At 52.1% G+C, this 26,805-nt stretch overlaps 1 protein-coding gene across 3 annotated transcripts; it reads left to right on the forward strand.

The window, feature by feature from the left end:
- Positions 1 to 26,447, forward strand: NIBAN3 (niban apoptosis regulator 3). Of its 3 annotated transcripts, none has more exons than XM_019015092.4 (15): positions 9 to 129; positions 3,484 to 3,614; positions 4,972 to 5,097; positions 6,317 to 6,431; positions 10,108 to 10,275; positions 12,006 to 12,121; positions 12,204 to 12,308; positions 12,460 to 12,622; positions 13,239 to 13,429; positions 14,972 to 15,130; positions 16,154 to 16,270; positions 16,361 to 16,468; positions 19,513 to 19,624; positions 22,279 to 22,362; positions 26,120 to 26,447. In XM_019015092.4, exons 1-15 carry the CDS (start codon positions 75 to 77, stop codon positions 26,368 to 26,370), a joined length of 2,001 nt encoding a protein of 666 aa, XP_018870637.2. In that variant the 5' UTR covers positions 9 to 74; the 3' UTR covers positions 26,371 to 26,447. The 3 variants fall into 3 exon arrangements, with proteins under 3 accessions (XP_030860176.2, XP_018870637.2, XP_018870638.2); XM_019015093.3 differs by lacking the exon at positions 26,120 to 26,447 and adding an exon at positions 24,609 to 24,855; XM_031004316.3 differs by lacking the exons at positions 16,361 to 16,468; positions 26,120 to 26,447 and adding an exon at positions 24,609 to 24,855 and having other exon boundaries at positions 1 to 129.
- The last annotated feature ends 358 nt before the right edge of the window (positions 26,448 to 26,805 follow it).

Here is a 26,805-nt window from a genome sequence, read left to right on the forward strand (position 1 = left end):
AGGTGCCCCTGAGCCAAGGAACGCAGGCGGTGGTCGTGGGGAAGGGAAGAGGAGCCCCGGGAGACGGCAGCAGCATGGGCGGGCGGCCCTCGAGCCCTCTGGACAAGCAGCAGCGGCAGCACCTAAGGGGTGAGCAGCTGGGGAGGGGACAGGGTGGGAGTCCAGGTGGGTGGGGGCTCCAGCCATTGGGTCCACATGCTCCATGCAGCAGATGGGGTTCGGTTCAGACCTAGGGCTGTCAAAACACACAGGATGCCTTCTTAATGTAAATTTCACGCAGTGAATCTTTTTTTATTGTTGAGACAGGATCTTGTCTGTTGCCCAAGCTGGAGTGCCGTGGTATGATCGTGGCTCACTGCAACCTTGGCCTCCTGGGCTCAAGCAATTCTCCCGCCTTAACCTCCCAAGTAGCTGGGACCACATGCATGTACCACCATGCCCAACTAATTATTTCATTGGTTTTTTTTTTTTAATAGAGACAGGGTGTCCCTATGTTGGCCAGTTTGCTTTTGAACTTGTGGGCTCAAGCGATCCTCCCGCCTCAGCCCGAATAGCTGGGACCACAGGCGTGCACCACCACACCTGGCTAATTTTTTATTTGTTTTTGTAGTGACAGGGTCTCACTATGTTGCCCAGGCTGGTCTTGAACTCCTGAGCTTAAGCGATCCTCCCACATCAACCTCCCGAAGTGCTGGGATTACAGGCGGGAGCCACTGTGTCCAGCCTGCATCTTATTTTTAGTATAAGCATATCCCAAATTTTGCATAGTGCACACTTATGCTGAAAACCAATTACCCCTTTATGTTTTTTTTTGTTTGTTTTGTTTTGTTTTGTTTTTTGAGATGGAGTCTCCCTCTGTTGCCCAGGCTAGAGTGCAGTGGCGCAATCTTGGCTCACTGCAACCTCCGCCTCCAGGAGTCAAGCTATTCTCCTGCTTCAGCCTCCCGAGTAGCTGGGATTACAAGCATGTGCCACCATGCCTGACTAATTTTTGTATTTTTAGTAGAGATGGGGTTTCACCATTTTGGCCAGGTTCGTCTCGAACTCCTGACCTCAGGTGATCTGCTCGCCTCAGCCTCCCAAAGTGCTGGGATTACAGGTGTGAGCCACTGTGCCCAGAAGACTGTGTCTTCTATTTTTATTTGGTAAATCTAGTGACCTGATTTAGGGCAGGGGTTCAGGTGGGAGGCACAGGGCCAAGTGGAGGGTGTCCCAGACCCAGCCAGGCCCTGAGGGATGTCTTCCTGAGTGGGCAGGGACCAGCAGGCCCCTCGGTAGGACCCTGGGGATGGAGGCTCAGTTCCCAATTTGAGACTAAGAGGGGCCAGTGCCAGATTCAGTGCCATTCGGGTCCCTCTGTCCTCATATGTGGGGTGAGCAACTGTGCTGGGCGCTGGGGACATTGTGGGGTTGGTATTGGCCTTACCCTCACAGGCTCATGGTCTAAACACCTTCCCTCTCGTGGCTCTGCTATGTGGGGCTTCTGTGCCCAAGGTGACCTCATGGCACAGAATGGCTGCTGGAGCTCCAGCCATTGGGTCTACATTCCATGCAGCAGCATGGAAGAGTGTTTTTTTGGTTTTTGGGTCAAGTCATGACCCAAAATTGCATGGTGAGAATGATGGGAGAGAGCTCACATGTTCCTTGAGGGTGGGGAAGAGCAGAGGTGGATGACTGCCCACTGAGGAGACAATGATCAAGCCAGGGCTGGAGGGATGTGATGGCGTTGGAAGGAAGGAGATACCAGAAGAGCATTTTGGACAGGAGAAACAGCATGTGCTAAGGCCAGTGATGTATCTTGCAAACAAACAATTCACGTTCACACCCTGGTCATTCCCTCATTTGCTGTGTGCCCTTTGGTGAGTGACTTCACCTCCCTGGCCTTCATTCTCTTATATGTAAAATGGGGATAGCAACAATGCCTAGCTCATGGGGTTGGGGGGGCATTGTAAGGATTCAAAGAGTTACTCTATGTAGCACTGGGAATTTTTTCCCCCCGATAGTGGCTTAAACAAGATAAGGATTTTTTTTTCTCCTCAAACTGAGAGCTGTGGAAGCAGGCAGGCTAGTAAAAGTTAGACACCTAAAGTCCTTTCATCTCATGGCTCTGCCATGTGTGGATTCCTGTGCCCAAGGTAGCCTCATGGCACAGAATGGCTGCTGGAGCTCCAGCCATTGGGTCCACATTCCGGGCAGCAGAATGGAACTATGTTTTATTTACAGTCAAGTGTACATGCCTTAGGGCAACAGCTCAAAGAGCTAGTCACCCATCACCCATATGACTACTTCCCAGATAGATCAGGATACAGGACATGTCCATCACTCACAGAAAGTTCACTTGTGTGCTTTGAAGCTTTAAAAGCTTTTGAAAAGCTCCCCAGGTAAAGCATATGGGGACACTTTTGGGTGTGATGGATCTGCTCATCTTGATTGTGGTGAGGGATTCACGGATGTGTGATTGTGTCAAAGCTCAGCAAACCATATGCTTACATGATATGTGAGCTATAAGTGAAGGTGTGGCTCAACCTGTATTCCCAGCGCTTTGAGAAACCAAGGTGGGAGGATCGCTTGAGGCCAGGAGTTTGAGACCAGCCTGGATAACATAGCAAGACCTTGTCTCTACAAAAATAAAAAAATTAGCTGGGCATGGTGGCGCATGTACATGATCCCAGCTACTGGAGTGGGGCTGAGGTGGGAGGATCACTTGAGCCCAGGAGGTCAAGGCTGCAGTGAGCTGAGATTGCACCACTGCACTCCAGCCTGGCAGACAGAGACCCTGTCTCAAAAAAAAAAAAAAAAAAAAAAAAAAGTACAAGACAAGTGGATCACTGGAGCTCAGGAGTTCAAGATCAGCCTGAGCAACATGGCGAAACCTCGTCTCTACTAAAAATAGAAAAATTAGTCAGTCGTGGTGGCAGAAGCCTGTAGTCTCTGTAGTCCCAGCTACTTGGGAGGCTGAGATGGGAGAATCACCTGAGCCCAGGAAGTAGAGGTTGCAGTGAGCTGTGATCGTGCCACCGCACTCCAGCCTGACAACAGAGTGAGACTCCATCAAAACAAAAAACAAAAAACAAAACAAAACAAAACAAAAAACCCGTCTCTACTAAAAAATACAAAAATTAGCCCAGCATGATGGCGTGCGCCTGTAGTCCCAGCTACTCGAGAGGCTGAGGCGGGAGAATTGCTTGAACCCGGGAGGCAGAGGTTGCAGTGAGCCGAGATCGTGCCACTGCACTTCAGCCTGGCAACAGAACAAGACTCCATCTCAAAAAAAAAAAAAAAAAAAGAAGCTCCCTCACCCAGCCACAGGGATGGAAACAGGCATGGAGGGTGAAGGATGAATGGAATTTGGTGACAACTTGTCTGGAAGCTCAGGATGACTACAGGAGCCCCCAGGTGGCTTCCCTGTCTGTTTTGCCCTCCCCAAGCTGGTCTCCTGGGCAGATTCAATTTGCTGGGTTCACTGTCCCCTTGTCCCTGCAGGTCAGGTGGACACCCTGCTGAGGAACTTCCTGCCCTGCTACCGTGGGCAGCTGGCAGCGTCTGTCCTGCGGCAGATCTCTCGAGAGCTGGGCCCTCAGGAGCCGGCCGGAAGCCAGTTGCTACGCAGCAAAGTGGGTGTTGTGGGGGCAGAGGACGTTTGAGTGTGGGGGGAGGGTCCTGGAGGAGCCCTCCCTAGGCCATGCTTCCAACCTCAGACCTTTGCCATTGCCATAGGATGACTTTAAATATGCATTGTTTAAATAAACATTCACTGAGCAGCCAAGCAAGGTGGCTCCCGTCTGTAATCCCAGCACTTTGGGAGGCCAAGGCAGGCGGATCACCAGAGGTCAAGAGTTCAAGACCAGCCTCGCCAACATGGTGAAACCCCGAAACCCCATCTCTACTAAAAATACAAAAAAAAAATTAGCCAGACCCTGTAGCGCGCACTTGTAGTCCCAGCTACTTGGGAGGCTGAGGCAGGAGAATCGCTGGAACCTGGGAGGTGGAGGTTGCAGTGAGCCGAGATTGCGCCACTGCACTCCAGCCTAGGCAACAGAGCTAGACTCTGTCAAACACACACACACACACACACACACACAACCATTCACTGAGCATGTAATTCATGCCACATCATGGGCTGGGCATGAGGACACACAGCCCTTGTCCAGTGACAAGGACAGATCCTGTGGTAACCTCTGGGGTTCACAATCTGATGGGAGGTAGAAGACTCCAAACAAGTTAGCATATCATGATGTGGAATGGAGTAACATTTTTTTTTAGATGGAGTTTTGCTTTCTCGCCCAGGCTGTAGTTCAGTGGCGCAATCTTAGCTCACTGCCACCTCCATCTCCCAGGTTCAAGCGATTCTCGTGCCTCAGCCTCCCGAATAGCTGGGACCACAGGCGCCCGCCACCATGCCTGGGTAATTTTTGTATTTTTGGTAGAGATGGGGTTTCACTATGTTGGCCAGGCTGATCTGGAACTCCTGACCTCAAGTGATCTCCCCACCTTGGCCTCCCAAAGTGCTGGGATTACAAGCGTGAGCGCCTGGCCTCCAGACATCTCTGGAGCCATGAAGTTGTGTGCCCCACACAACTCACTCAGTCTTCACCCCCTTGGTAGATGGGTCTTTGACCGATGAGGAAACTGAGGCACAGAGAGGCCAAATGGCCTTCCCGAGGTCACACTGCAGAGGTGTGATTTGAACCTGGGATCCACGCTTATTACTAATGCTTGGTCCCACGCTCCAGTTGGGGCTGAGATTTTTTACCTCTCCGGAACACCCCACTTCCCAGCTGTGCCCACCCAGGGCGGGGGGCTCCAGGAGCTGTGGACACAGAGCCCCTTCCCGCCTAGGACTCTCCCTGTCCAGCCTGGGGCATCACGGGACCTTAGCGTCGCCCCAGGATACAGCGGGTGTCTGGGTGGTCGGGCCACAGGGACCTCAGCCCACAGCCCCCTGACACCCACTGCTCCCTCTTCCTGCAGAAGCTGCCCCGAGTCCGTGAGCACCGAGGACCCCTGACCCAGCTTCGGGGCCACCCACCCCGGTGGCAGCCGATCTTCTGTGTTCTGCGTGGGGACGGCCGCCTAGAGTGGTTCAGCCACAAGGAGGTGCGTGATTGGCACGTGGCCTTTCTACTTCTGGGTCCCTCCTTCCCACCCCCACCAGCCTCAAGGTTTGTGGGATCCATATCTCAGCATAGCCCCACCTCTATCAATCACCCAGGATGAATCTTGTGCCCCTATGTGTTTGGCCTGTTGTAGGCAACCATCTCGTCCCATCCCCTGCTGTGCTGGGTGGGTAAACTGAGGCCCAGGCCAGGGATAGGGTCATGGTCAGTATCAGAGCTGTGGTTTCAACCTCTTGGGGCCTTTGCAAGTCACACCTCTGGCCGCTCTGCTTTCTGGCTGGGGAGCTTGGAGCGATCACTACCTTTCTGAAACTCAGTTTCCACTTCTGTGAAATGGGATGTTTCACACCATGTAGGGCTTTGAGGGTTCAACAAGAGGGTCCCCAGACAGCACTTGGGACCGGACCGGCACGTGGGGAGCCCGTGGGTGCTGGGAGCTCAGGGACTGAGGGAGGAAGGGAGGGAAAGGGGAAAGGGAAGGAGAGAGAGAGAGGGCAAGAACAGGAGGAAGGAAGGGAAGGAGGGAGGAAGGGAGAAAGTTATGGGGGCAGAGGTAGGATGGATGGAGGGAGAGAGGAGGGAAAAAAAAAAGGGAGGGAGAGCCGGGCCTGGTGGCTCACGCCTATAATCCCAGCCCTTTGGGAGGCTGAGGCAAGTAGATCCCTTCAGCCCAGGAGTTCAAGAACAGCCTGGCCAACATGGTGAAACTCCGTCTCTACTAAAAATACAAAACCTAGGGCCAGGCACGGTGGCTCAGGCCTGTAATGCCAACACTTTGGGAGACCAAGGCAAGTGGATCACCTGAGGTCAGGAGTTCAAGACCAACCTGGGCAACATGGCGAAACCCCGTCTCAATTAAAAATACAAAAATTAGCCTGCTGTGGTGGCAGGTGCCTGTAATCCCAGCTACTCGGGAGGCTGAGGTGGAAGAATCACTTGAACTTCGGAGGTGGAGGTTGCGGTGAGCTGAGATCGTGCCACCGCACTCCAGCCTGGGTGACAGAGTGAGACTCTGTCTCAAAAACCAAAAAAAAAAAAAAAGAGAGAGAGGGAGGAATGGAGGAAAGGAGAGGGAGGGAGGGGTAGGAGGGGCAGAGGATTTTTCAGCTCATCTGAAATCTTCCCTTGATGGTATAGTTGGGACACAGAAGCCACAGTTCAGAGCTGTCCCAGATTGGTTCTCTGGGTACCTTTTGTAGGAATATGAAAACGGGGGCCACTGCCTTGGCTCAACAGCCCTGACAGGATACACGCTCCTGACTTCCCAGCGAGAATATCTCCGCCTTTTGGACGCTCTCTGCCCTGAATCCTTGGGTAAGGGTCCCGGGGTTCCCAGGAACAGGTTTCTCCACCCCAGCATCATTAACATGTGGGGCCAGATCATTCTCTGCGATGGGGGCGTCCCGTGTACAGCAGGGCGGTAAGCAGCATCCCTGGCTTCCACCCACTCCCTGCCTGCAGCAGCCCCCACCCTGGATGCGACAACCACCAATGTCTCCAGCATTGCCAAGTGTCTCCCGGGGGCAGCGTTGCTCCGGGTGAGCATCCCTACTCTGGAAAACAAACAAACAAACAAACAAACACCCGCTCTTGCAAGGGTGAGGGGGAGAGTTAGGTCAAGGGACCAGAATCAGAATAGCAAAGGATAAAAACAGTAAAATATGGGATGGGTGCACTCTCTCATGCCTGTAGTCCCAGCTACTCGGGAGGCTGAGGCGGGAGGATCGCTTAAGCCTGGGAGGTGGTGGCAGTGAGCCGAGATTGCCCCACTGCACTCCAGCCTGGGCAATAGACTGAAACCCCACCTCCAAAAACAACAACAAAAACAATTAAAACAATAGGCTGGGCACGGTGGCTCATGCCTATAATCCCACCACTTTGGGAGGCCGAGGTGGGCGGATCACTTGAGGTCAGGAGTTCGAGACTAGCCTGGCCAACATGGTGAAACCTCGTCTCTACTAAAAATACAAAAATTAGCCGGTGTAATGACATGCGCCTGTAATCCGAGCACTTTGGGGGACCAAGGCAGATGGATCACCTGAGGTCAGGAGGAGATCTCATGAGGCCAGCCTGACCAATATGGTGAAACCCTGTCTCTACTAAAAATACAAAAGGTAGGCTGGGCGTGGTGGCTCACGCCTGTAATCCCAGCACTTTGGGAGGCTGAGGTGGGCAGATCATGAGGTCAGGAGATCAAAACCATCCTGGCTAACACGGTGAAACCCCATCTCTACTAAAAATACAAAAAATTAGCCAGTTGTGGTGGCGGGCACCTGTAGTCCCAACTACTCGGGAGGCTGAGGCAGGAGAATGGCGTGAACCCGGGAGGCAGAGCTTGCAGTGAGCCGAGATCGCGCCACTACACTCCAGCCTGGGCGACAGAGCAAGACTCCATCTCAAAAGAAAAGAAAAGAAAAGAAAAGAAATTAGAGAAGGAACGATTCCAATTCCAGGCATGTGCCTGGCAAATAACTCAGCACTGGGCTTGCACTATCTCATAAAGTCTGCCCAGCAGGCAGGCCCATCACTAACTACCCCATTTCACAGATAAGGACATTGAGGCTGAGGATTGTCACACAGTTAGTCAAGGGCAGAGCTAGAATCGCACCCTCTGCTTCACCTAAAAGCTATCTTGCTGTCAAAGGACACAAAGATGTAGTCTGCTGAGATGTTGATGCTGCTCAAAACATCAGAATCTGCCCAAATACCCATCTCTTGAGGGTTGATTAAATATATTATGGCCTGGCCCTTGGTAATGAACAGTGAGCTGGCTGTGGTGGCATGTGCCTGTAGTCCCAGGTACTTGGGAGGCAGAGACAGGAGGATCCCCTGAGGACAGGAGTTCCAGACCAGCCTGGGTAACATAGTGAGACCCCCATCTCCAAAAACATTTTAAAAAATAAAATTACCTAGGTGTGGTGACACGTGCCTGTAGTCCCAGCTACTCAGAAGGCAGAGGCGGGAGGATCACTTGAGCCCAGGAGTTAGGGGCTGCTGTGAACTATGATCACACCATTGAACTCCAGCAGCCTGGGCAACAGAGCCAGGCCCTGTCTCTATTTAAATAAATAAATAAATAAATAAAAACCTGGGTGCGGTGGCTCATGCCTGTAATCCCAGCACTTTGGGAGGCCAAGGCGGGCAGATCACCTGAGGTCCCAGCCTGGCCAACATGGCGAAACCCCACCTCTACTAAAAATACAAAAATTAGCCGAGCGTGGTGGCACACTCCTATAATCCCAGCTACTCAGAAGACCGACGCAGGAAAATTGCTTGAACCTGGGAGGCAGAGGTTATAGTGAGCCAAGACAGCACCACTTTACTCCAGCATGGGAGACAGAGCAAGACTCTGTCAAAAAAAAAAAAAAAAAAAAAAGCCAGGTGGCTCACGCTTGCAGTCTCAGCACTTTGAGAGGCCAAAGTGGGAGGATCACTTGAGCCTAGGAGTTTGAGGCCACCGTGAGCTATGATCACACCACCGTATTCCAGCCTGGGCAACAGAGGAAGACTCCATCTCTGAAATAAAAATAAATTAAAATTTAAAAACAATAAATAAAAGAAAGCAAAACTTAGCCACTGAAAGTGTCCCAGACGTATCAAGGAGCAAAATGACCAGTTCCAAGGCAGAAAATCCCATCTTGTCACAGATATGCACCTCACACAGTTTCATGCAGATTTTAGAATCTGGAGAAATGTCCCCTAAACTATTAACAGTCATAATCGTCTCTGGGGGCTGAGGCTGGAAGGCTGAGATGATCAGGAGCTTCCACCTTCTGGACTATTGATTTCCTTTTCTTTTCTTCTTCTTTTTTTTTTTTTTTGGACAGAGTCTTGCTCTTGCTCTGTCTCCCAGGCTCAAGTGCAGTGGCATGATCTCTGCTCACTGCAACCTCTGCCTCCCAGGCTCAAGTGATCCTCCTGCCTCAGCCTCCTGAGTAGCTGAGACCATAGGCACCTGCCACCACACCCTGCTAATTTTTGTGTTTTAGTAGAGACGGGGTTTCACCACGTTGGCCAGGCTGGTCTCGAACTCCTGACCTCAAGTGATCTGCCTGCCTCAGGCTCCCAAAGTGCTGGGATTACAGGCATGACCCACTTCGCCTGGCCTGGATTGTTGGGTTTTATCGCAGTCTGTGTTTATCATCCTGGAAAGTGGAACAAAACACTGGAGACAGGATATCCTAAATATTTCTTTTCATATACTTATGTTTTTAATAAAAAATACCTTGTGCAGGCTGGTCTGGAACTCCTGGGCCCAAGGGATCCTCCCACTTCAGCCTCCAGAGGTGCTGGGATTACAGGCATGAGCCACCACGGCTGGCCCCCAAATAAATTAACCAAAGCTGAATTCACTTATTTTGTCTTGTCAATAATTCTAGGTCATCGGTATCACTGCTAACCCCATTTGGGCAGGAAAATCACAGCTCATAGAGCTGTGTGCCCTAGTCATAGAGCTAGAAAGTAGCTTGGCCAGGCTGGGCACAGTGGCTCACACCTGTAATCCTAGCACTTTGGGAGGCTGAGGCAGGCAGATCGCTTGAGCTCAGGAGTTCAAGACCAGCCTGGGTAACATAGTGAGACCCTGTCCCTTTTGTTAAAAAAAGAAAGAAAATGAAAGTGGTTTGGTCAGGTTGGAACCCGGGTCTGACTGACTCCAAAACCCCACATAAAGCCGGACTCAGATAACATCCCAGCTTGAATGGATTGGTGGTGGCTGCCAGGAGGACTGTATTAAGGATGCTAAGGCTGGAAAACAGTTCTGGGATGGATTGGTGATGTCTGCCTTGGGCATGCAGTGGAAGAAGGTGACCCTGCCTCCCCCAAAACTGTGCCCCACCCAGTGCTGTTGGAATAAGGATGGTGGCAAGTATCATGGTATGACTCATATTTATTGAGCAACTGCCCATGCCAGGGACTGCTGTTGCACTTCAGGGGTATTTTCTCCTAGTGAATGAATATCTAGAAGATGCGACCTCCTGTTTGTTTTCAGGAGACCATACTCAGGAAGAGCCTGACTCCCTCTTGGAAGTGCCTGTGAGCTTCCCGCTGTTCCTGCAGCACCCCTTCCGCCGGCACCTCTGCTTCTCTGCAGCCACCAGGGAGGCACAGCATACCTGGAGGCTGGCCCTGCAGGGTGGCATCCGGCTTCAGGGCACAGGTGGGTCTCAGGATGGGTCAGACATTTGTGGGGCTAATGGTCTGGGGTCAGACGGCTCAGCCTCTGTTGGCTTGGGACCTCTCCACTCCTCACTTTCTTTACCCAGAAAATGGGTTTTTAGGCCAGGTGTGGTGGTTCATGCCTGTAATTCTAGCATTTTGGGAGGCCGAGGCAGGCAGATCACCCGATGTCAGGAGTTCGAGACCAGCCTGGACAACATGGCGAAATCCTGTCTCTACTAAAAATACAAAAATTAGCTGGGCATGGTGGAAGGCACCTGTAATCCCAGCCACTCGGGAGGCTGAGGCAGGAGAATCACTTGAACCCGGGAGGTGGAGGTTGCAGTGAGCCAAGATCGCGGCACGGCACTCCAGCCTGGGCAACAAGAGCAAAACTCCATCACACACACATACACACACACACACACACACACACACACACACACACGAGAAGAAAATGGGTTGTTGGGGGAGCCAGAAGGGACACCAGGCAGTTGTGAGTGACTAGGGCTGTAACAGAGACACACAGGGTTCTGTGGGAGCTCAGCCTGAGGGATGGGGGATTAGAGCAGGCTTCCCAGATGAGGGGAAGCTGGGGTCTGTAAAAGATGAAAGACTAGCCGCCGGGCGCGGTGGCTCACACCTGTAATCCCAGCATTTTGGGAGGCCGAGGCGGGAGGATCACGAGGTCAGGAGATCGAGACCATCCTGGCTAACACGGTGAAACCCCATCTCTACTAAAAATACAAAAAATTAGCCGGGCGTGGAGCCAGGCGCCTGTAGTCCCAGCTACTCGGGAGGCTGAGACAGGAGAATGGCATGAACCCGGGAGGTGGAGCTTGCAGTAAGCCGAGATGGCACCACTGCACTCCAGCCTGGGCAACAGAGCGAGACTCTGTCTTAAAAAAAAAAAAAAAAAAAAAAAAAGATGAGGGGCCAGCCAGATGAATAGGTCAGGCACAGTGGCTCACATCTGTAATCCCAACTTGACACCAAGAGCTCAAGACCAGCCTAGGCAACATGGCAAAACTCCATCTCTACAAAAAATACAAAAGTTAGCTGGGCTTGGTGGCATGAGCTTGTGGTCTCAGCTACTCAGGAGGCTGAGGTGGGAGGATCACTTGAGCCCAGGACTTGGAGGCTGCAGTGAGCAATGATCATGCTACCGCACTTCAGCCTGAGCAACACAGAGACCCCCTGAGAGAGAGAGAGAGAAAAGAAAAGAAAAGAGGAGAGAAGAGAAGAGAAGAAAGAAAAGAAGGAAAAAGGAAGGAAGGAAAAAGAAAAGAAAGGAAAAAGAAAGAAAGAAGAAAGAAAGCAAGCAAGAAAGAGAGGGAGGGAGGGAAAGGAAGGAAGAAAGGGAGGAAGGGAAAGAGAGAAAGAAAAAAGTAGGGGAGCAGCAGGACTGACACACACAGTTGGGCAGGTTGTTGACTGCACAAACGATGCAACTAGAGGAACAGCTAGTGACTGCAGTATGTATGGCCTGAACTGCTGGTCACAGGGCTGTGGCTGCCAGTAGAGGGTTCCTTCTAAGCTGAATAAACGTGATGGTCTTGGGGGACTGTGTTCCCTGTGGAGGGCATTGCCTATGCAAAGTTCCAGAGAGGGTGAGATTTGGGTGTTGGGGACCTGGCCAGGCGGAGGGCTTCCTCCCCGGGCCATGGGGAGCCAGGCAGGGGAGCCAGGCAGGGGAGCTACCAGCAGGCACTGAGGAGCAGCCCCTCTCAGTCCTGCAGCGAAGCCAGGCCCCTGCTGCCCGGGCCTTCCTGGACGCCGTCCGACTCTACCGGCAGCACCAAGGCCACTTTGGCGACGACGACGTGACCCTAGGCTCAGACGCCGAGGTTAGTGCCCCGCGAGGCCGCACCCGGGACCCCCAGGACCCCTCCCGGCCGACCGCGGCGCCCATGGCCCCCTCTCCTGCAGGTGCTGACCGCGGTGCTGATGCGGGAGCAACTTCCCGCGCTGCGAGCCCAGACCCTTCCTGGCCTGCGGGGGGCAGGCCGCGCCCGCGCCTGGGCCTGGACCGAGGTATGCACGGCGTCCGGATCCGGGATAGGGGGCGGGATGCGGGCGTTCGGGTTCCCCTCCCCCGACTGTCGCCTAAACCCTCTCCCGATCTCTCTGACCCCCATCCCCGCCCCGTGTCTCGGCTTTGTCCCCCCTTGGCCGGTCTGGGCAGCTTCTAGACGCCGTTCACGCAGTTGTTCTGGCCGGGGCCTCCGCCGGGCTCTGCGCCTTCCAGCCCGAAAAGGACGAGCTGCTTGCGTCGCTGGAGAAGACGATCCGCCCGGACGTGGACCAGCTGCTGCGGCAGCGGGCGCGTGTGGCGGGGCGGCTGCGGAGTGAGACCCGGGGGCGGGGCCTGGGCTGGGAGGGGCGAGGCGATGCTGGGGAAAAAGGGGCGTGACCTAAGCGAAGAATGGGCTTGGAGTTACGTAAAATGAGGGGCGTGGTCAGAGAGGGGCGGGGTCAAGCATAGGATGTGCAAGGGAACGGGTGGGGCCAAAGCGAGGCGGTGGGCGTGGTCTTGTGGTCGAGGCACTGGGGGCGGGGCCTAGAGTCTGTCCCGAGGAAACCAGGTCCTAAGGGGGCTGCTTGGATACAAAAAGGGCGGGGCCTCAGCGGGGGATAGGCGTGGCCTTGAGGCTGAGGCTCGAGGAGTTGAGGCCCAGAGCCGGGCCAATGCGGGTGGGAAGTAGAACAGCGGGGGAGGGGCGGGGGTAAAGGCTGATACATGGGCAGAGGTGGGCCAAGGTGGCCCCTACAAAGACCCAGGTGGGAATCCTGACTGGTCCCGCCCCTCCGAGGCTCAGTTTTCTCATCATTACAATGGGTAGAAGAGGGCGCTCAGCGTCCCTGCTCGCGTCCCCCTCGCCCTGCTGAACGAGGGCCCCTGCACATCCCCATCTGTGAGGCACCTTGCGGAGGGGACTCCAGACCAGTGTCTTCCACTCCCAGCGGATATCAGGGGACCGCTCGAGTCGTGCCTGCGCCGGGAGGTGGACCCGCAGCTGCCCCGGGTCGTGCAGACCCTGCTGCGCACCGTGGAAGCCTCGCTCGAGGCGGTGCGGACCCTCCTGGCTCAAGGCATGGACCGACTGTCCCACCGCCTGCGCCAGAGCCCCTCGGGCACGCGGCTGCGCAGGGAGGTGAGCTCCCGTGGGTAGGGGTTCAGTGAGCCAGAGGGTGATGTGTTAACTTGAGTCTTTCCTGTGGAGAATCTTCACTGAATTTGTTCTAGGCTGCTTTTTACTTATTGTGGACCCATCACCATGCTATGGTCACTGGAGCACAGTTTTTGTTTGTTTTTTGTTTTTGAGACAGGGTGTCGCTCTGTCACCCTGGCTGAAGTGCAGTGGCACAATCTTAACTCACTGCAGCCTCGACCTCCCGGGCTTAATCAATCCTCTTACCTTAGCATCCCAAGTAGCTGGAAATACAGGCGCACGCCACCAAGCCCAGCTAATTTTTTAATTTTTTTGTAGAGATGGGGGTCTTGCTTTGTTGCCCAGGATGGTCTCAAACTCCTGGGCTCAAGCGATCTGCCTGCATTGGCCTCCCAAAGTGCTGGGGTTACAGGCTTGAGCCACCGCACTGGCCATGGAGCACAGTTTAAAACGTGAGGGGAAAGGAGTTGGATGAGAAAAGTGGCAATTTAGCAAAATCAGTCTGAGGTCATCCCCCAAACTCCTCCTCCCATTCCCCTGTAGGGCAACAACCCAGAGAATTCTGCTCAAGGCAGGTCACCTCAGTGCATCTAATATAAAGCAGCACCTAAAATACATACATACATACATACATACATACATACATACATACATACATACATACATACAGTAGCACCTCCTATGTACCAGGCAACCTTCAACTCATTCTTAAGCCTCCATTTCCTAATCACCTTCTCCAGGAACTGTCCCTGGTCCCCTCTATGTCTTGCAGTAGCCTGTGCTTCTCTTATCACAGCCTGACTTTCATACCACTGTGGGTGATTTCTGTACTCTGTCTCCCCTAATTTGTAAGCAGAGACTGGGTTAGAGTATTCCATTTCTGCAGCCCCAGGGCCCAGCACAGACAGAACATGAGATGGTATTCATAGATCCGGGCCAGGAAATGTGCTCATTTCCTCTCAATTGTGCCAGCATCGCTTGTTATAGTTTTTTCAGGTTTTATCATTTTATGTCCATGACACTGTGCCTCACTGCTACTTGTTTTATTTTATTTTATTTTATTTTACTTTATTTTATTTTATTTTATTTTATTTTTGAGACAGAGTCTCATTCTGCCGCCCAGGCTGAAGTGCAGTGGTGCAATCTTGGCTCACTGCAACCTCCTGGGTTCAAGCAATTCTCATGCCTCAGCCTCCCAAGTAGCTGGGAGTACAGGTGTGTGCCACTACACCTAGCTAATTTTTGTATTTTTAGTTGAGACGGAGTTTCACTATGTTGGCCAGGCTGGTATCGAACTCCTCACCTCAAGTGATCCACCCACCTCGGCCTCCCAAACTGATGGGACTACAGGTGTGAGCCACCATGCCTGGCCCACCGCTATTATATTATGAGTTTCTTTGGTGACAGCTGAGACGGGATGTATTTTCATTTGTGTTTCTCCTTTGGTGAATTGGTAATGGGGTCCTTGGCCCTTTGCAATCAGCTGACAGCATTTTTCCCCCAAAACTGCTTCCGGGAGCACAGGTTTACTCATTTGGGGAGATGCCATGGGACTTGGCGCTGATGCAGACATGCTACTGTGAGGCCGAGCGGAGCCGGGGGCGCTTGGGGCAGCTGGCAGCACCGTTTGGCTTTCTGGGGATGCAGAGCCTCGTGTTTGGGGCCCAAGATCTTGCACAGCAGGTGAGGGTGAGAGGGAGGCTGGGATGAGGCCAGGCTGTGAAGACAGCCTCCACTGAGCTCCTGCTAAGTGTGCCCTGGAGAGACCATGATGATCGAGACAACTCAGCGGGGCTGCCAGTCTCATGGGGACATGAGTCCGTGACCAGGCAGCAGCCACATGTGGTGGACAGAGCTGGGGCAGGGTGTACAGAGAGCGCCGAGGACGTTCCTGATCCATCTCTGGGGTTGACAGGACTTTCGGGAGGAGGGGACTTCCAACATGGGAGAGCAATGGGAGGAATGGGGCTGCCACCAGTCCCGAGTGAATAGTGTTGAGAGTGCTTGTCTGCATTTGGGGAACATGAAGCAATTTTTCAGAAATGGGGAAGATAGGCCGGCGACATGGACGGGCAGATCGCGCAGTGCCTTGAGCGTGGGGCTAAGGGGTGAGCTCTTTCCTGAGGGCAATGGGGAGCCAGAGCAGGTATGTGAGCAGGGGGAGGGCATGGCTGGATTTAAGGTTTAGGAAGCTCTGCCTGCCATAGGGAGCACAGGCTGCTGGGGACAAGAAAAGAGGAGGCAGGGAGGAGGCCTGCACTAGGATGGGGGATGTCAGTGGGGAGAAGCATTAAGTGTTTTGAAGTCTGAGATGGGACCTGCTGAGGGACATGGTGACAGAAGAAGACAGAGAGTGAGATGATCCAGCACTACCTGGCACAGTTGTTCAGTTTGTGCACTGCACAAAATCACTCACTGGAGGAGGCTGAACTCTGGCTGGCTCCCTACTCCCCATTCTGGGCATCCTGGCACCATCCCCCAGAGGGAAGGGGCTTTCTGTCAGTTTGCACATAGTCCCCCACAGACTAGACAATCCCCAGGTCCTGAGAGGAGGGGAAAGGTGTTTCCTGGGACAAGGAGGAGGAGGTTGGGCAGAGGTGGCTGGTTGGAGCAGGCTGGATGCTGAGAAGGGGTCAGCTGGGCAGGAGTGGGGCCCGGGAGGCTGGAGCACAGATTCTGGGGTCATCATAGCATCTTCTCCCACAGCTCATGGCTGACGCCGTGGCCACCTTCCTGCAGCTGGCTGACCAGTGTCTGACGACGGCCCTCAACTGTGACCAGGCTGCCCAGAGGCTGGAGAGAGTCAGGGGGCGCGTGCTGAAGGTGTGCTCTGTGGATACGGGGTGGCATGGGGTGGCAGTGGGCCTGGGTGCTCAGATGGTTGCTGGATGCACCGCTGGGTGTGTTGTGCAGAAATTCAAATCGGACAGCGGGTTGGCGCAGAGGAGGTTCATCCGAGGCTGGGGTCTCTGCATCTTTTTACCTTTTATGCTGAGCCATCTCGAGCCAGGCTGCAAAAAGGTGAGTTAATGGGAAGCGTGCAAGAGGGTCTGACAGCATCACCATGCATCCACTTAAAGTGGGCAAGAATGCTCTTTGAGGCTGGGCGCGGTGGCTCACGCCTGTAATCCCAGCAATTTGGGAGGCCAAGGCAGGCAGATCACGAGGTCAGGAGTTCGAGACTAGCCTGGCCAACATAGTGAAACCCTGTCTCTACTAAAAATACAAAAAATTAGCCAGGCATGGTGGCGGGCGCCTGTAATTCCAGCTACTCAGGAGGCTGAAGCAGGAAAATCGCTTGAACCCGGGAGGGGAAGGTTGCAGTGAGCCGAGATCGCGCCATTGCACTCCAGCCTGGGCGACAGAGTGAAACTCCGTCTCAAAAAAAAAAAAAAAAAAAAAAAAAAGAATGCTCTTTGGTCATTAGAGGCCATTTGACCTTAATCCTAGCACTTTGGGAGGCCAAAGTGTGGGGATTGCTTGAGGCCAGGAGATCAGTCTGTACAACATAGTGAAACTCCATCTCTATAAAAATACAGAAGTTAGCCAGGCGTGGCAGCATGTGCCTGTGGTCCCAGCTACTCTGGAGGCCAAGAGGTGGGAGGATCAATGGAGCCTAGGAAGTCGAGGCTGCAGTGAGCTAGGATCGCACCACTGCACTCCAGCCTGGGCAACAGAGCAAGGGCCTGTCTCAAAAAGAGAGACTTCCATACCCTGAGCCCTGGAGCTGGGTCAGGTGGCTTTTCTGGGCTTCCACAATGCCCTCTGCTTCACCTATGATGGGGATCATTACCCTGTGTCTGCCACAGAAGAGCTGGGATGGGTCCCACACATCGCATATCACCTGGTGACATGGGCATCAGCGGAGGGAGGAGGTGGATGGAGAGTGTGGGTAAGGGTTGGGTGGGGAGTTATCAGGGAGTCAGGAAGGATGTCCCTGTGAAATGAAGGCATGGGCCATGTCCCGGGAAGGGCATTCCAGGCAGAGGGCACAGCATGTGCAAAGGCCCTGAGGCCTGACCGTGCCTGGTGTGTTGGAGGAACAGTGACAAGGTGGGTGTGGCTGAAGCTTAGTGAGTGGAAGAGTGGGAAGGAGGTCAGGGGAGTCCTAGGTACCTAGGCACACAGGGCTCGTGGGCACCAGGCAGGTGTCTGACATGGGTACAAACAGAATCCTCTAGAGGAAGTGGCTGGGAATTGGGGAAGTCTCAGCTGAGACACTCATACTATTCCCTGTGAGGTGTGCTTTGCTGTGCCTAATTAATCCCATGAATCCTTTCCACAACACTAGAGAATATGGGCCACTGAGTCCATTTTAAAGATAAGGAAACTGAGGCCAGGCATGGTGGCACATGCCTGTAATAGCAGCACTTTGGGATAGTGAGACCCCACCTCTACAAAAAATACAAGAATTCGCCGGGTGTGGTGGTGCATGCCTGTAGTCCAAGCTACTTGGGAGGCTGAGGTGGGAAGATCGCTTGAGCCTGGGAGGTCGAGGCTGCAGCGAGCCATGACTGCGCCCCTGTAGTCCAGCCTGGGTGACAGAGCGAGACTATTTTATTTATTTTATTTTATTTTATTTTTATTTTATTTTATTTTTAGACGGAGTCTCACTCTGTCACCCAGGCTGTAGTGCAGTGGTGTGATCTTGGCTCACTGCAACCTCCACCTTCCAGGTTCAAGCGATCCTCCCATCTCAGCCTCCCGAGTAGCTGGGATTACAGGCACCCGCTATAGGGACCAGCCCCACAGGGTCAATGGGTCTCTCCCTGTGTGCAGAGACAAGAGAGTGTAGAAATAAAGACACAAGACAAAGAGATAAAAGAAAAGACAGCTGGGCCCGGGGGACCACTACCACCAAGTTGTGGAGACCGGTAGTGGCCCCGAATGTCTGGCTGTGCTGTTATTTATTGGATACAAAGCAAAAGGGGCAGGGTAAAGAGTGTGAGCCATCTCCAATGATAGGTAAGGTCACGTGGGTCACGTGTCCACTGGACAGGGGGCCCTTCCCTGCCTGGCAGCTGAGGCAGAGAGAGAGAGGAGACAAAGAGAAAGACAGCTTACGCCATTATTTCTGCATATCAGAGACTTTTAGTACTTTCACTAACTGACTACTGCTATCTAGAAGGCAGAGCCAGGTGTACAGGATGGAACATGAAGGCGGACTAGGAGCGAGACCACTGAAGCACAGCATCACAGGGAGACGGTTAGGCCTCCGGATAACTGCGGGCCAGCCTGACTGATGTCAGGCCCTCCACAAGAGGTGGAGGAGCAGAGTCTTCTCTAAACTCCCCCGGGGAAAGGGAGCCTCCCTTTCCTGGTCTGCTAAGTAGCCAGTGTTTTTCCTTGACACTTTTCGCTACCGCTAGACCACGGTCTGCCTGGCAACAGGCATCTTCCCAGACGCTGGCGTCACCGCTAGACCAAGGAGCCCTTCTGCTGGCCCTGTCCGGGCATAACAGAACGCTCGCACTCTTGTCTTCTGGTCACACCTCACTATGTCCCCTCAGCTCCTATCTCTGTATGGCCTGGTTTTTCCTAGGTTATGATTGTAGAGCGAGGATTATTATAATATTGGAATAAAGAGTAACTGCTACCAACTAATCATTAATGATATTCATATATAATCATATCTAAGATCTATATCTGGTATAACTATTCTTGTTTTATATTTTATTATACTGGAACAGCTCATGTCCTCGGTCTCTTGCCTCGGCACCTGGGTGGCTTGCCGCCCACAACCCGCCACCACGCCCAGCTAATTTTTGTACTTTTAGTAGAGACGGGGGTTTCACCATGTTGGTCAGGCTAGTCTTGAACTCCTGACCTCGTGATCCACCTGCCTCAGCCAACCAAAGTGCTGGGATTACAGGCATGAGCCACCGCACCCGGCCTGTTTATTTTAAAATAAAAATATTTAAAAATAAAGATAAGGAAACTAAGGCCCAAGCCCCGCCCCCCAACCCCACAGCTAATCAGGCCCAGGGCTAGGGCAGAAGCCTGTGTTGTAGGCCTCTAGAGGGGCCCTCCTCTCCATCCGAGCCCCTAACCCTCCATGGTTCCAGGAGCTGCCTGAGTTCGAGGGGGATGTCCTTGCCGTGGGCAGCCAGGCTCTGACCACTGAGGGCATCTATGAGGACGTCATCCGGGGGTGCTTGCTGCAGAGGATTGACCAAGGTGAGTCCCGCCCTGCCATGGCTCAGAGGAGCCTGGCGTCCCCTGGCTGTATGTACCGAGCCCCACCAGGGCCACATCGACTCTCACTTCCTGTGAATACTTGCCATTTGACCTTAAGTCAGGACTTGGCCTGAGGGGGTCCAGGGTAGAGGAGCTCAGAGGGGCAGGGATGGATACTCTCTGAAGGAAGGGCCGTTGGATTGGGGCTGTGAGGGATGTATAGGAGTTCTCAGGATGAGAAGAAGGAGGCAGAGTTCAAAAACTACCGATAGAGGCTGGGTGTGGTGGCTCACACCTGTAATCCCAGCACTTTGGAAGGCTGAGGTGGGCAGATCACTTGAGGTCAGGAGTTTGAGACCAGCCTGTCCAACATGGTGAAACCCCGTCTCTACTAAAAATACAAAAAATTAGCCGGGCATGATGGCACATGCCTGTAGTCCCAGCTACTCGGGAGGCTGAGGCAGCAGAATTGCTTGAACCCAGGAGGTGGAGGTTGCAGTGAGCCAAGATCGCGCCACTGCACTGCAGCCTGGCGACAGAACGAGAGTATGTCTTTTTTTTTTTTTTTTTTTTTTTTTTTGAGACAGAGTCTCGCTCTGTCGCCCAGGCTGGAGTGCAGTGGAACGATCTTGGCTCACTGCAACCTCTGCCTCCTGGGTTCAAGTGATTCTCCTGCCTCAGCCTCCTGAGTAGCTGGGATTACAGGCATGTGCCACCACGCCCAGCTAATTTTTGTTTTTTTAGTAGAGATGGGGTTTCACCATGTTGGTCAGGCTGGTCTCAAACTCCTGACATCGTGATCCTCCCCCCTTGGGCTCCCAAAGTGCTGGGATTACAGGCGTGAGCCACCGCACCCGGCCAAGACTCCATCTTTTATTTTTTATTTTATTTTTGAGACAGAGTCTCACTCTGTCACCCAGGCAGGAGTGCAATGGCGTGGTCTCGGCTCACTGCAACCTCTGCCTCCTGGGTTCAAGCCATTCTCCTGTCTCAGCCTCCGAGTAGCTGGGACTACAGGTGCATGCCAGCACACCTGGCTAATTTTTGAATTTTTAGTAGAGATGGGGTTTCACTATGTTGGCCACGCTGGTCTCGAACTCATGACCTCGTGATCCGCCTGCCTTGGCCTCCCAAAGTGCTGGGATTACCGGCGTGAGAGACACCGTCTTAAAACAACAAAACTACGGATAGACATTTAAATTTATTCATTTAACAACCACTCCCTGTTTTTCTCTGGGCTGGCATTGAGGCCCTAGAGGTTTTCAGACTTGGAGTTGGCCTCTTAGGAGCTCCCGAGCTGGGAAGGAGCTCCAGAAACATCTTTCTCCCTCCTGCTTTCTGAGTTCATTCATGGATTAATTAATGCCCATGATCACTGAGATGTGTGCACTGATTGGGGGGTGAACAGGATGCAGTGGGGATTCAGGGAATGTCAGCATCCATGCAGCCAGCACAAGGGCACGGAGCGGGAGGCTGGAGGCTGCTGGAAGATGCGCAGGGCCTTGAATGACAGGCAGAGGAATTTAGACTTATGGTGCAGGCAGTGGGGAGCCATGGAGGGTGTGTGAGCAGAGGTCAACAGAAGCCAGACTGGAAGTGAGGGAGGAGGCTAAGGCCCCGGTTCTGGGAACAAAGGACAGGCCCGAGTAGGGGCAGCAGCCAAGGGAACAGAGTCTAGGAGGGAGGTGCGGGTGGGAGCTGGAGGTGCCAGAAGTGTTGGGCTTCAGGTGTCACTAAGTGAAGGAGAGGGGTTCCACAAGCCAGGGAAGGTGTGTGGAGAACAGAGGGGAATCTCAAAGAGCCCTCATTTGAAGGAAAGAGGAAGAACAGACATAGAAGGTGAGTTCAGCAGCCAGGCACTGTGGCTCACGCCTGTAAACCCAGCACTTTGGGAGGTTGAGGAGGGTGGATCACTGGAGGTAAGGAGTTTGAGACCAGCTTGGCCAACATGGTGAAACCCCGTCTCTACTAAAAATACAAAAATTAGCTGGGCATGGTGGCACATGCTGTAGTCCCAGCTACTTGGGAGGCTGAGGCAGGAGAATGGCGTGAACCCAGGAGGCGGAGCTTGCAGTGAGCCGAGATTGCACCACTGCACTCCATCCAGCCTGGGCGACAGAGCGAGACTCCATCTCAGAAAAAAAAGTTGTTTTTTTTTTTTAAATAAGGTGAGGTCAGAGAGTTGGGAGACACCCCCATAGATGGTGGGTTCTTGGGAGCCAGGGAATGATGGAGAGGATGTGTCTGTGAGCATCCAAACAAGAAAAATGGAGCTTCCTTAAAATAGCAGAAGTTTTAAATAGGAAAAAAAGCTATTTTCTGACTGCAGAATTAAATCCAGAAACAGTTGACCTCAATAAGTTTCTCTTCCTAAAGATTTTATGTATCCTTAAGTGGGTCCATCCTGAATTGATTTGTGATGTCTGCCTAGAGCAGCATGTTGGGAGGTGGGACTGGCAGTGTCCAGGCTCAGTGAAGGGTGCAGGGATCGGTTAGCAATGTCTGCCATGGGTGCGGGCTTGGAGAGAGGCTCTAGGTGAGCCACCTCTTTAGGATTTCTGCTTGAGACATTTGTAGTCTCTCTGGGAAAATGCAGGGAAGCCCCTTGATGCCTGGGCTTCCCCAGGTGTGTCCAAGAGTTCATCTCATTTCAGAATTGAAAAAGACCCTTGGTGCCAATGATGTATCCTGCACTCTGGACGGCTGCTTGGAGGTCCCATGGGAACAGGAGGGAGCAGGTGGGGAACTTCACAGGCTTCTGAAACATGCCAGTGATTGCTGGGGGTGGGGAGGTGGAGGCCCACATGGGGTGTATGGGATTGTCATGAGTGTGGGTTCATGGACGGAACAGAATGCACTTTGTCTCCTTACCCAGCCAGCCTGGCCAAGCTCGTGAACAAGCTCAGTGGGAAGTTGTGGAGTGCATCTGAGCCACAGAGGGACCCTCTAAACCCAGGCTCTGACATGCATGTGAGCTCAGCCCTGGGGGGCTGAGATTGTGGTGAATTTGTGTCCCATCTCTCTCTCTCTCTCTTTTTTTTTTTTTTTTTTTTTGAGACAGAGTCTAGATCTGTTGCCCAGGCTGGAATGCATAATCTCAGCTCACTGCAACCTCCTCCTCCCAGGTTCAAGTGAATCTCCTGCCTCAGCCTCCCGAGTAGCTGGGACTACAGGCGGCGCATGCCACCATGCCCAGCTAATTTTTGTATTTTTAATAGAGATGGGGTTTCACCATGTTGGCCAGGCTGGTCTTGAACTCCTGACCTCACGTGATCTGACTGCCTCAGCCTCCCAAAGTGCTGGGATTACAGATGTGAGCCACCAGGCCCAGCCTTTGTATCCCATCTCTAATCCTAGGACTTAGGGGGCATCTCCCAGTGGCTACTTCCTGTCGCCAACTTGGAAAGGGAGATTGTAGTGACAGGGGCCTTAGGTTTACCACCAGCAAGAGCTTGCAACATGGGCATAATTTGAAGGATAATTTTTTAATGCAGCAATAGCTAACTAATACACTTCCTAGCTGATCTGGGACGGAGAAACTGATCAGTATTTACACTAACTTGGATAAATAGTTAAACAGTCATAGAAAGACTTCTAAGGCCAGGCACAGTGGCTCATGCCTGGAATCCCAGCACTCTGGGAGGCCAAGATAGGTGGATTGCTTGAGCCTGGGAGTTTGAGACCAGCCTGGACAACATAGCAAGACCCTGTCTCTACAAAAATTTTAAAAATTAGTTGGGTGTGTTGGAATGCACCTGTAGTCCCAGCTACCCGGGAGGCCCAGGTGGGAGGATTACTTGAGCCGTGGAGATGGGGTGGCATTGAACTATGATTGCACCACTGCCCTCTAGCCTGGGCCACAGAGAGAGACCCTGTCTCAAAAACACAAACTAACAAATACAAATATGAGTGTTAGAATATTTCAGGATTTGCAATTGGATGTGAGGGATTGTAGATGGGCCCTTGAATTTATTTAACCAGAACCAAACCAACAGGCATTTGGTTTCTAGTCTTCCATACTAACAGCCAATGCCACAGGGATTAATCTTGTACATACTTTTTTTTTTTTTTTTCAAGTGCAGGTTCCTGTGGGCAAATCCCGCAATGGGAAACCTCAGAATTTAAAGTATGTGTGTTTGTCATTTCAACAGAGGGCTGTCCACCAGGGTAGCCTCACTGGTGCCCCTCACCTTTGTCCGGGAGGTTTAGGAGCTGCTTTTAGCTCCTTTTCTGAGAACCTTCTCTCCTATCCTTCACCCTTTCATCTTTTGGCTGCTTATACATTTCTTTTTCTTTTTATTTATTTATTTTTTGAGACGGAGTGTCGCTCTGTCGCCAGGCTGGAGTGCAGTGGCAGCATCTTGGCTCACTGTAACCTCCACCTTGCGGGTTCAAGCAATTCTCCTGCCTCAGCCTCCCCAGTAGCTGGGATTACAGGCGTCCACCACCACGCCCGGCTACTTTTGTATTTTTAGTAGACACGGGGTTTCACCATGTTGGCCAGGCTGATTTTGAACTCCTGACCTCAGGTGATCCACCTGCCTCGGCCTCCCAAAGTGCTGGGATTACAAGCATGAGCCACTGCACCCGGCCTACATTTCTTTTTTTTTATTTTTATTTTTTGAGATGGAGTTTTGCTTTTGTCACCCGGGCTGGAGTGCAATGGCGCGATCTCGGCTAACTGCAACCTCTGCCTCTCGGGTTCAAGTGATTCTCATGCCTCAGCCTCCCGAGTAGCTGGGATTACAGGCGCCCACCACCATGCCCAGCTAATTTTTGTATTTTTAGTAGAGACGAGGTTTCACCATGTTGGCCAAGCTGGTCTTGAACTCCTGATCCTTGGCCTCCCAAAGTGCTGGGATTACAGGCATGAGCCATTGCGCCCAGCCAACATCTCTATTAACTCTGATTTTTTAAGCACTTATTACATGCCAGGCATCTGACACATCTGATTTTTGACGTCCGTATATTTTCCATTATACAGATGAGGAAACTGAGGCTGAGTGGGAAGGAGGGGCTTGTCCCAGGCAGCCAGACTCTGGTGCCCAAATCCAGCCACTCTGCCCACCGCCTTCTCAAGGAACATTCCAGAGCTGAATCTTCACCCACATCTACCTTGTTTCTATTGGATAAATGTCTACAAGTGGAATTTCTGGGCCAAAACGGATGTGCCATCTTTAGGCTTTTGTAACCCCTGCAACTTCAGAAAACTGTGCCATTTTATACTCCAAGCAGCAGCATTTATTTGTGTATTTTCCCCAAGCCTTTCTTTATTTAAAAATTTTTTTTTTTTTTTGAGACGGAATCTTGCTCTGTCACCCGGGCTGGAGTGCAGTGGCAGGATCTCGGCTCACTGCAACCTCCGCCTCCCAGGTTCAAGCGATTCTCCTGCCTCAGTCTCCCGAGTAGCTGAGATTTCAGGCACCCGCCACCATGCCCGGTTAATTTTTGTGTTTTTAGTAAAGATGGGGGTTTCAACATGTTGGCCAGGCTGGTCTCGAACTCCTGTCCTTAAGTGATCTGCCCGCCTCAGCCTCCCAAAGTGCTGGGATTACAGGTGTGAGCCACCACACGTGGCCTAATTTTTTTTTTTTTTTTAAATAATAGAGACAAGGTCTCGCTATGCTGCCCAGGCTGATCTCAAACTCCTGGACTCAAGCAATCCTCCTGCCTCGGCCTCCCAAAGTGCTAGGATTATAGGAGTGATCCACCGTGTCCAGCCTCCACATCCTTTCTAAACACTAGGACTTTTCATAAAAAGAAAAAAGCTTTGCCAATTAGACACACACAGAAATCTCATGATTTTATTTTGAATTTCTTTGACTAAATTGAACTTACAAATAAGTTTATTATGGCCAGGCGTGGCAGTGCACACCTGTAATCCCAGCACTTTGGGAGGCCGAGGCGGGCAGATCACTTGAGCTCAGGAGTTCAAGACCAGCCTGGCCAACATAGTGAGACCTCGTCTCTACAAAAAATACAAAATTAGCGGCCGGGAGTGGTGGCTCACGCCTGTCATCCCAGCACTTTGGGAGGCTGAGACAGGTGGATTGCTTGAGCCAAGGAGTTTTGAGACCAGCTTGGGCAATGTGGTGAAACCTGTCTCTACTAAAAAATAAAATAAATAAATAAATAAATAAAATTTAAAAGAAGCTGGGCTGAGATGGGAGATTTACCTGAGCCTGAGAAGTCAAGGCTGCAGTGAGTGGTGATTGCACCACTGCACTCCAGCCTGGGTGATGGGAGTGAGACCCTGTCTCAAAAAACAAAATCCAAATATGTTGATTAGCCATTTACTTGTTTGTAGTTTTTTTTTTAAATTTCAGTGAATTGCCTGTTCATAGCTTTTTTCTGCTTTTCAGGAGTGTTTGTATTTTTCTTATTGATATCTAATAACTCTTTATATCTGAAGGATATGAAAGCTTTGTGACACAGGTTACAGATTTTGGGGTTTTTTTCTCCGCTTGCTGTGAGCCTTTTGGGTTTGTTTCCTAGCTCCAAATCTTAACTTGGTGTCAAGTTTCCTGGCTGGGAGACAAGCTTTTACCGACTTCCTCTGCTTGCCAGCAAAGTCATCTGCTAACTGGATATTGGCAGCCTCTCCGCTGTCTTGCAGCTGCTTCCGGAATGGGTTCCACAGGGATTCCCCTGTGTTCTTGGTTCAGCTTGCAGAGGGACTTTCACACTCCATGGAGACCGTTTCCTCCCATTCTGTCTGGAGTTTTCAGCCTACCCCAAGACAATGAGATATTCCTGACCTTTCCACCTATTTCCCTCCAACCCCACCTTCCGAAATACATTTGCTCAATACATTTGCACTTCATAGGCTTCTTTAGCTGTCTTCCTTTTACCCCGGACGGGATGTAGATGTTAATTCTGGAACAATTGCAGCTACAAGAATTTGTCATCCTGCCCCTTTTGAGAAAACCATTGTTTGCCTTTGGGACTAAATCCTTCCAGATGGGATGGGATGTATCTTGTCACCTCCTTTTTCTGACTTAATATGAAAAGACCTTTCCTCATCAAGTCCACAGAGTGTAAATTTGTTTTTACCTTTTTTTTTTTTTTTTTGAGACGGTGTCTCACTCTGTCACCCAGGCTGGAGTGCAGTGGTGCGATTTTGGCTCACTGCAACCTCCACCTCCTGGGTTCAAGTGATTCTCCTGCCTCGGCCTCTGGAG

Source organism: Gorilla gorilla, chromosome 20 (assembly GCF_029281585.2).
Source record: "Gorilla gorilla gorilla isolate KB3781 chromosome 20, NHGRI_mGorGor1-v2.1_pri, whole genome shotgun sequence".
Lineage (NCBI taxonomy): Eukaryota > Metazoa > Chordata > Mammalia > Primates > Hominidae > Gorilla > Gorilla gorilla.

Excerpts from the sequence above, each read along its gene's own strand:
- NIBAN3 (XM_019015092.4), top strand. The coding sequence starts at position 75 with ATGGGCGGGCGGCCCTCGAGCCCTCTGGACAAGCAGCAGCGGCAGCAC. Across the intron at positions 12,122-12,203 it reads CCCTAGGCTCAGACGCCGAG|GTGCTGACCGCGGTGCTGAT; the intron begins GTTAGTGCCCCG and ends CCTCTCCTGCAG. Across the intron at positions 13,430-14,971 it reads GCACGCGGCTGCGCAGGGAG|GTTTACTCATTTGGGGAGAT; the intron begins GTGAGCTCCCGT and ends CCGGGAGCACAG.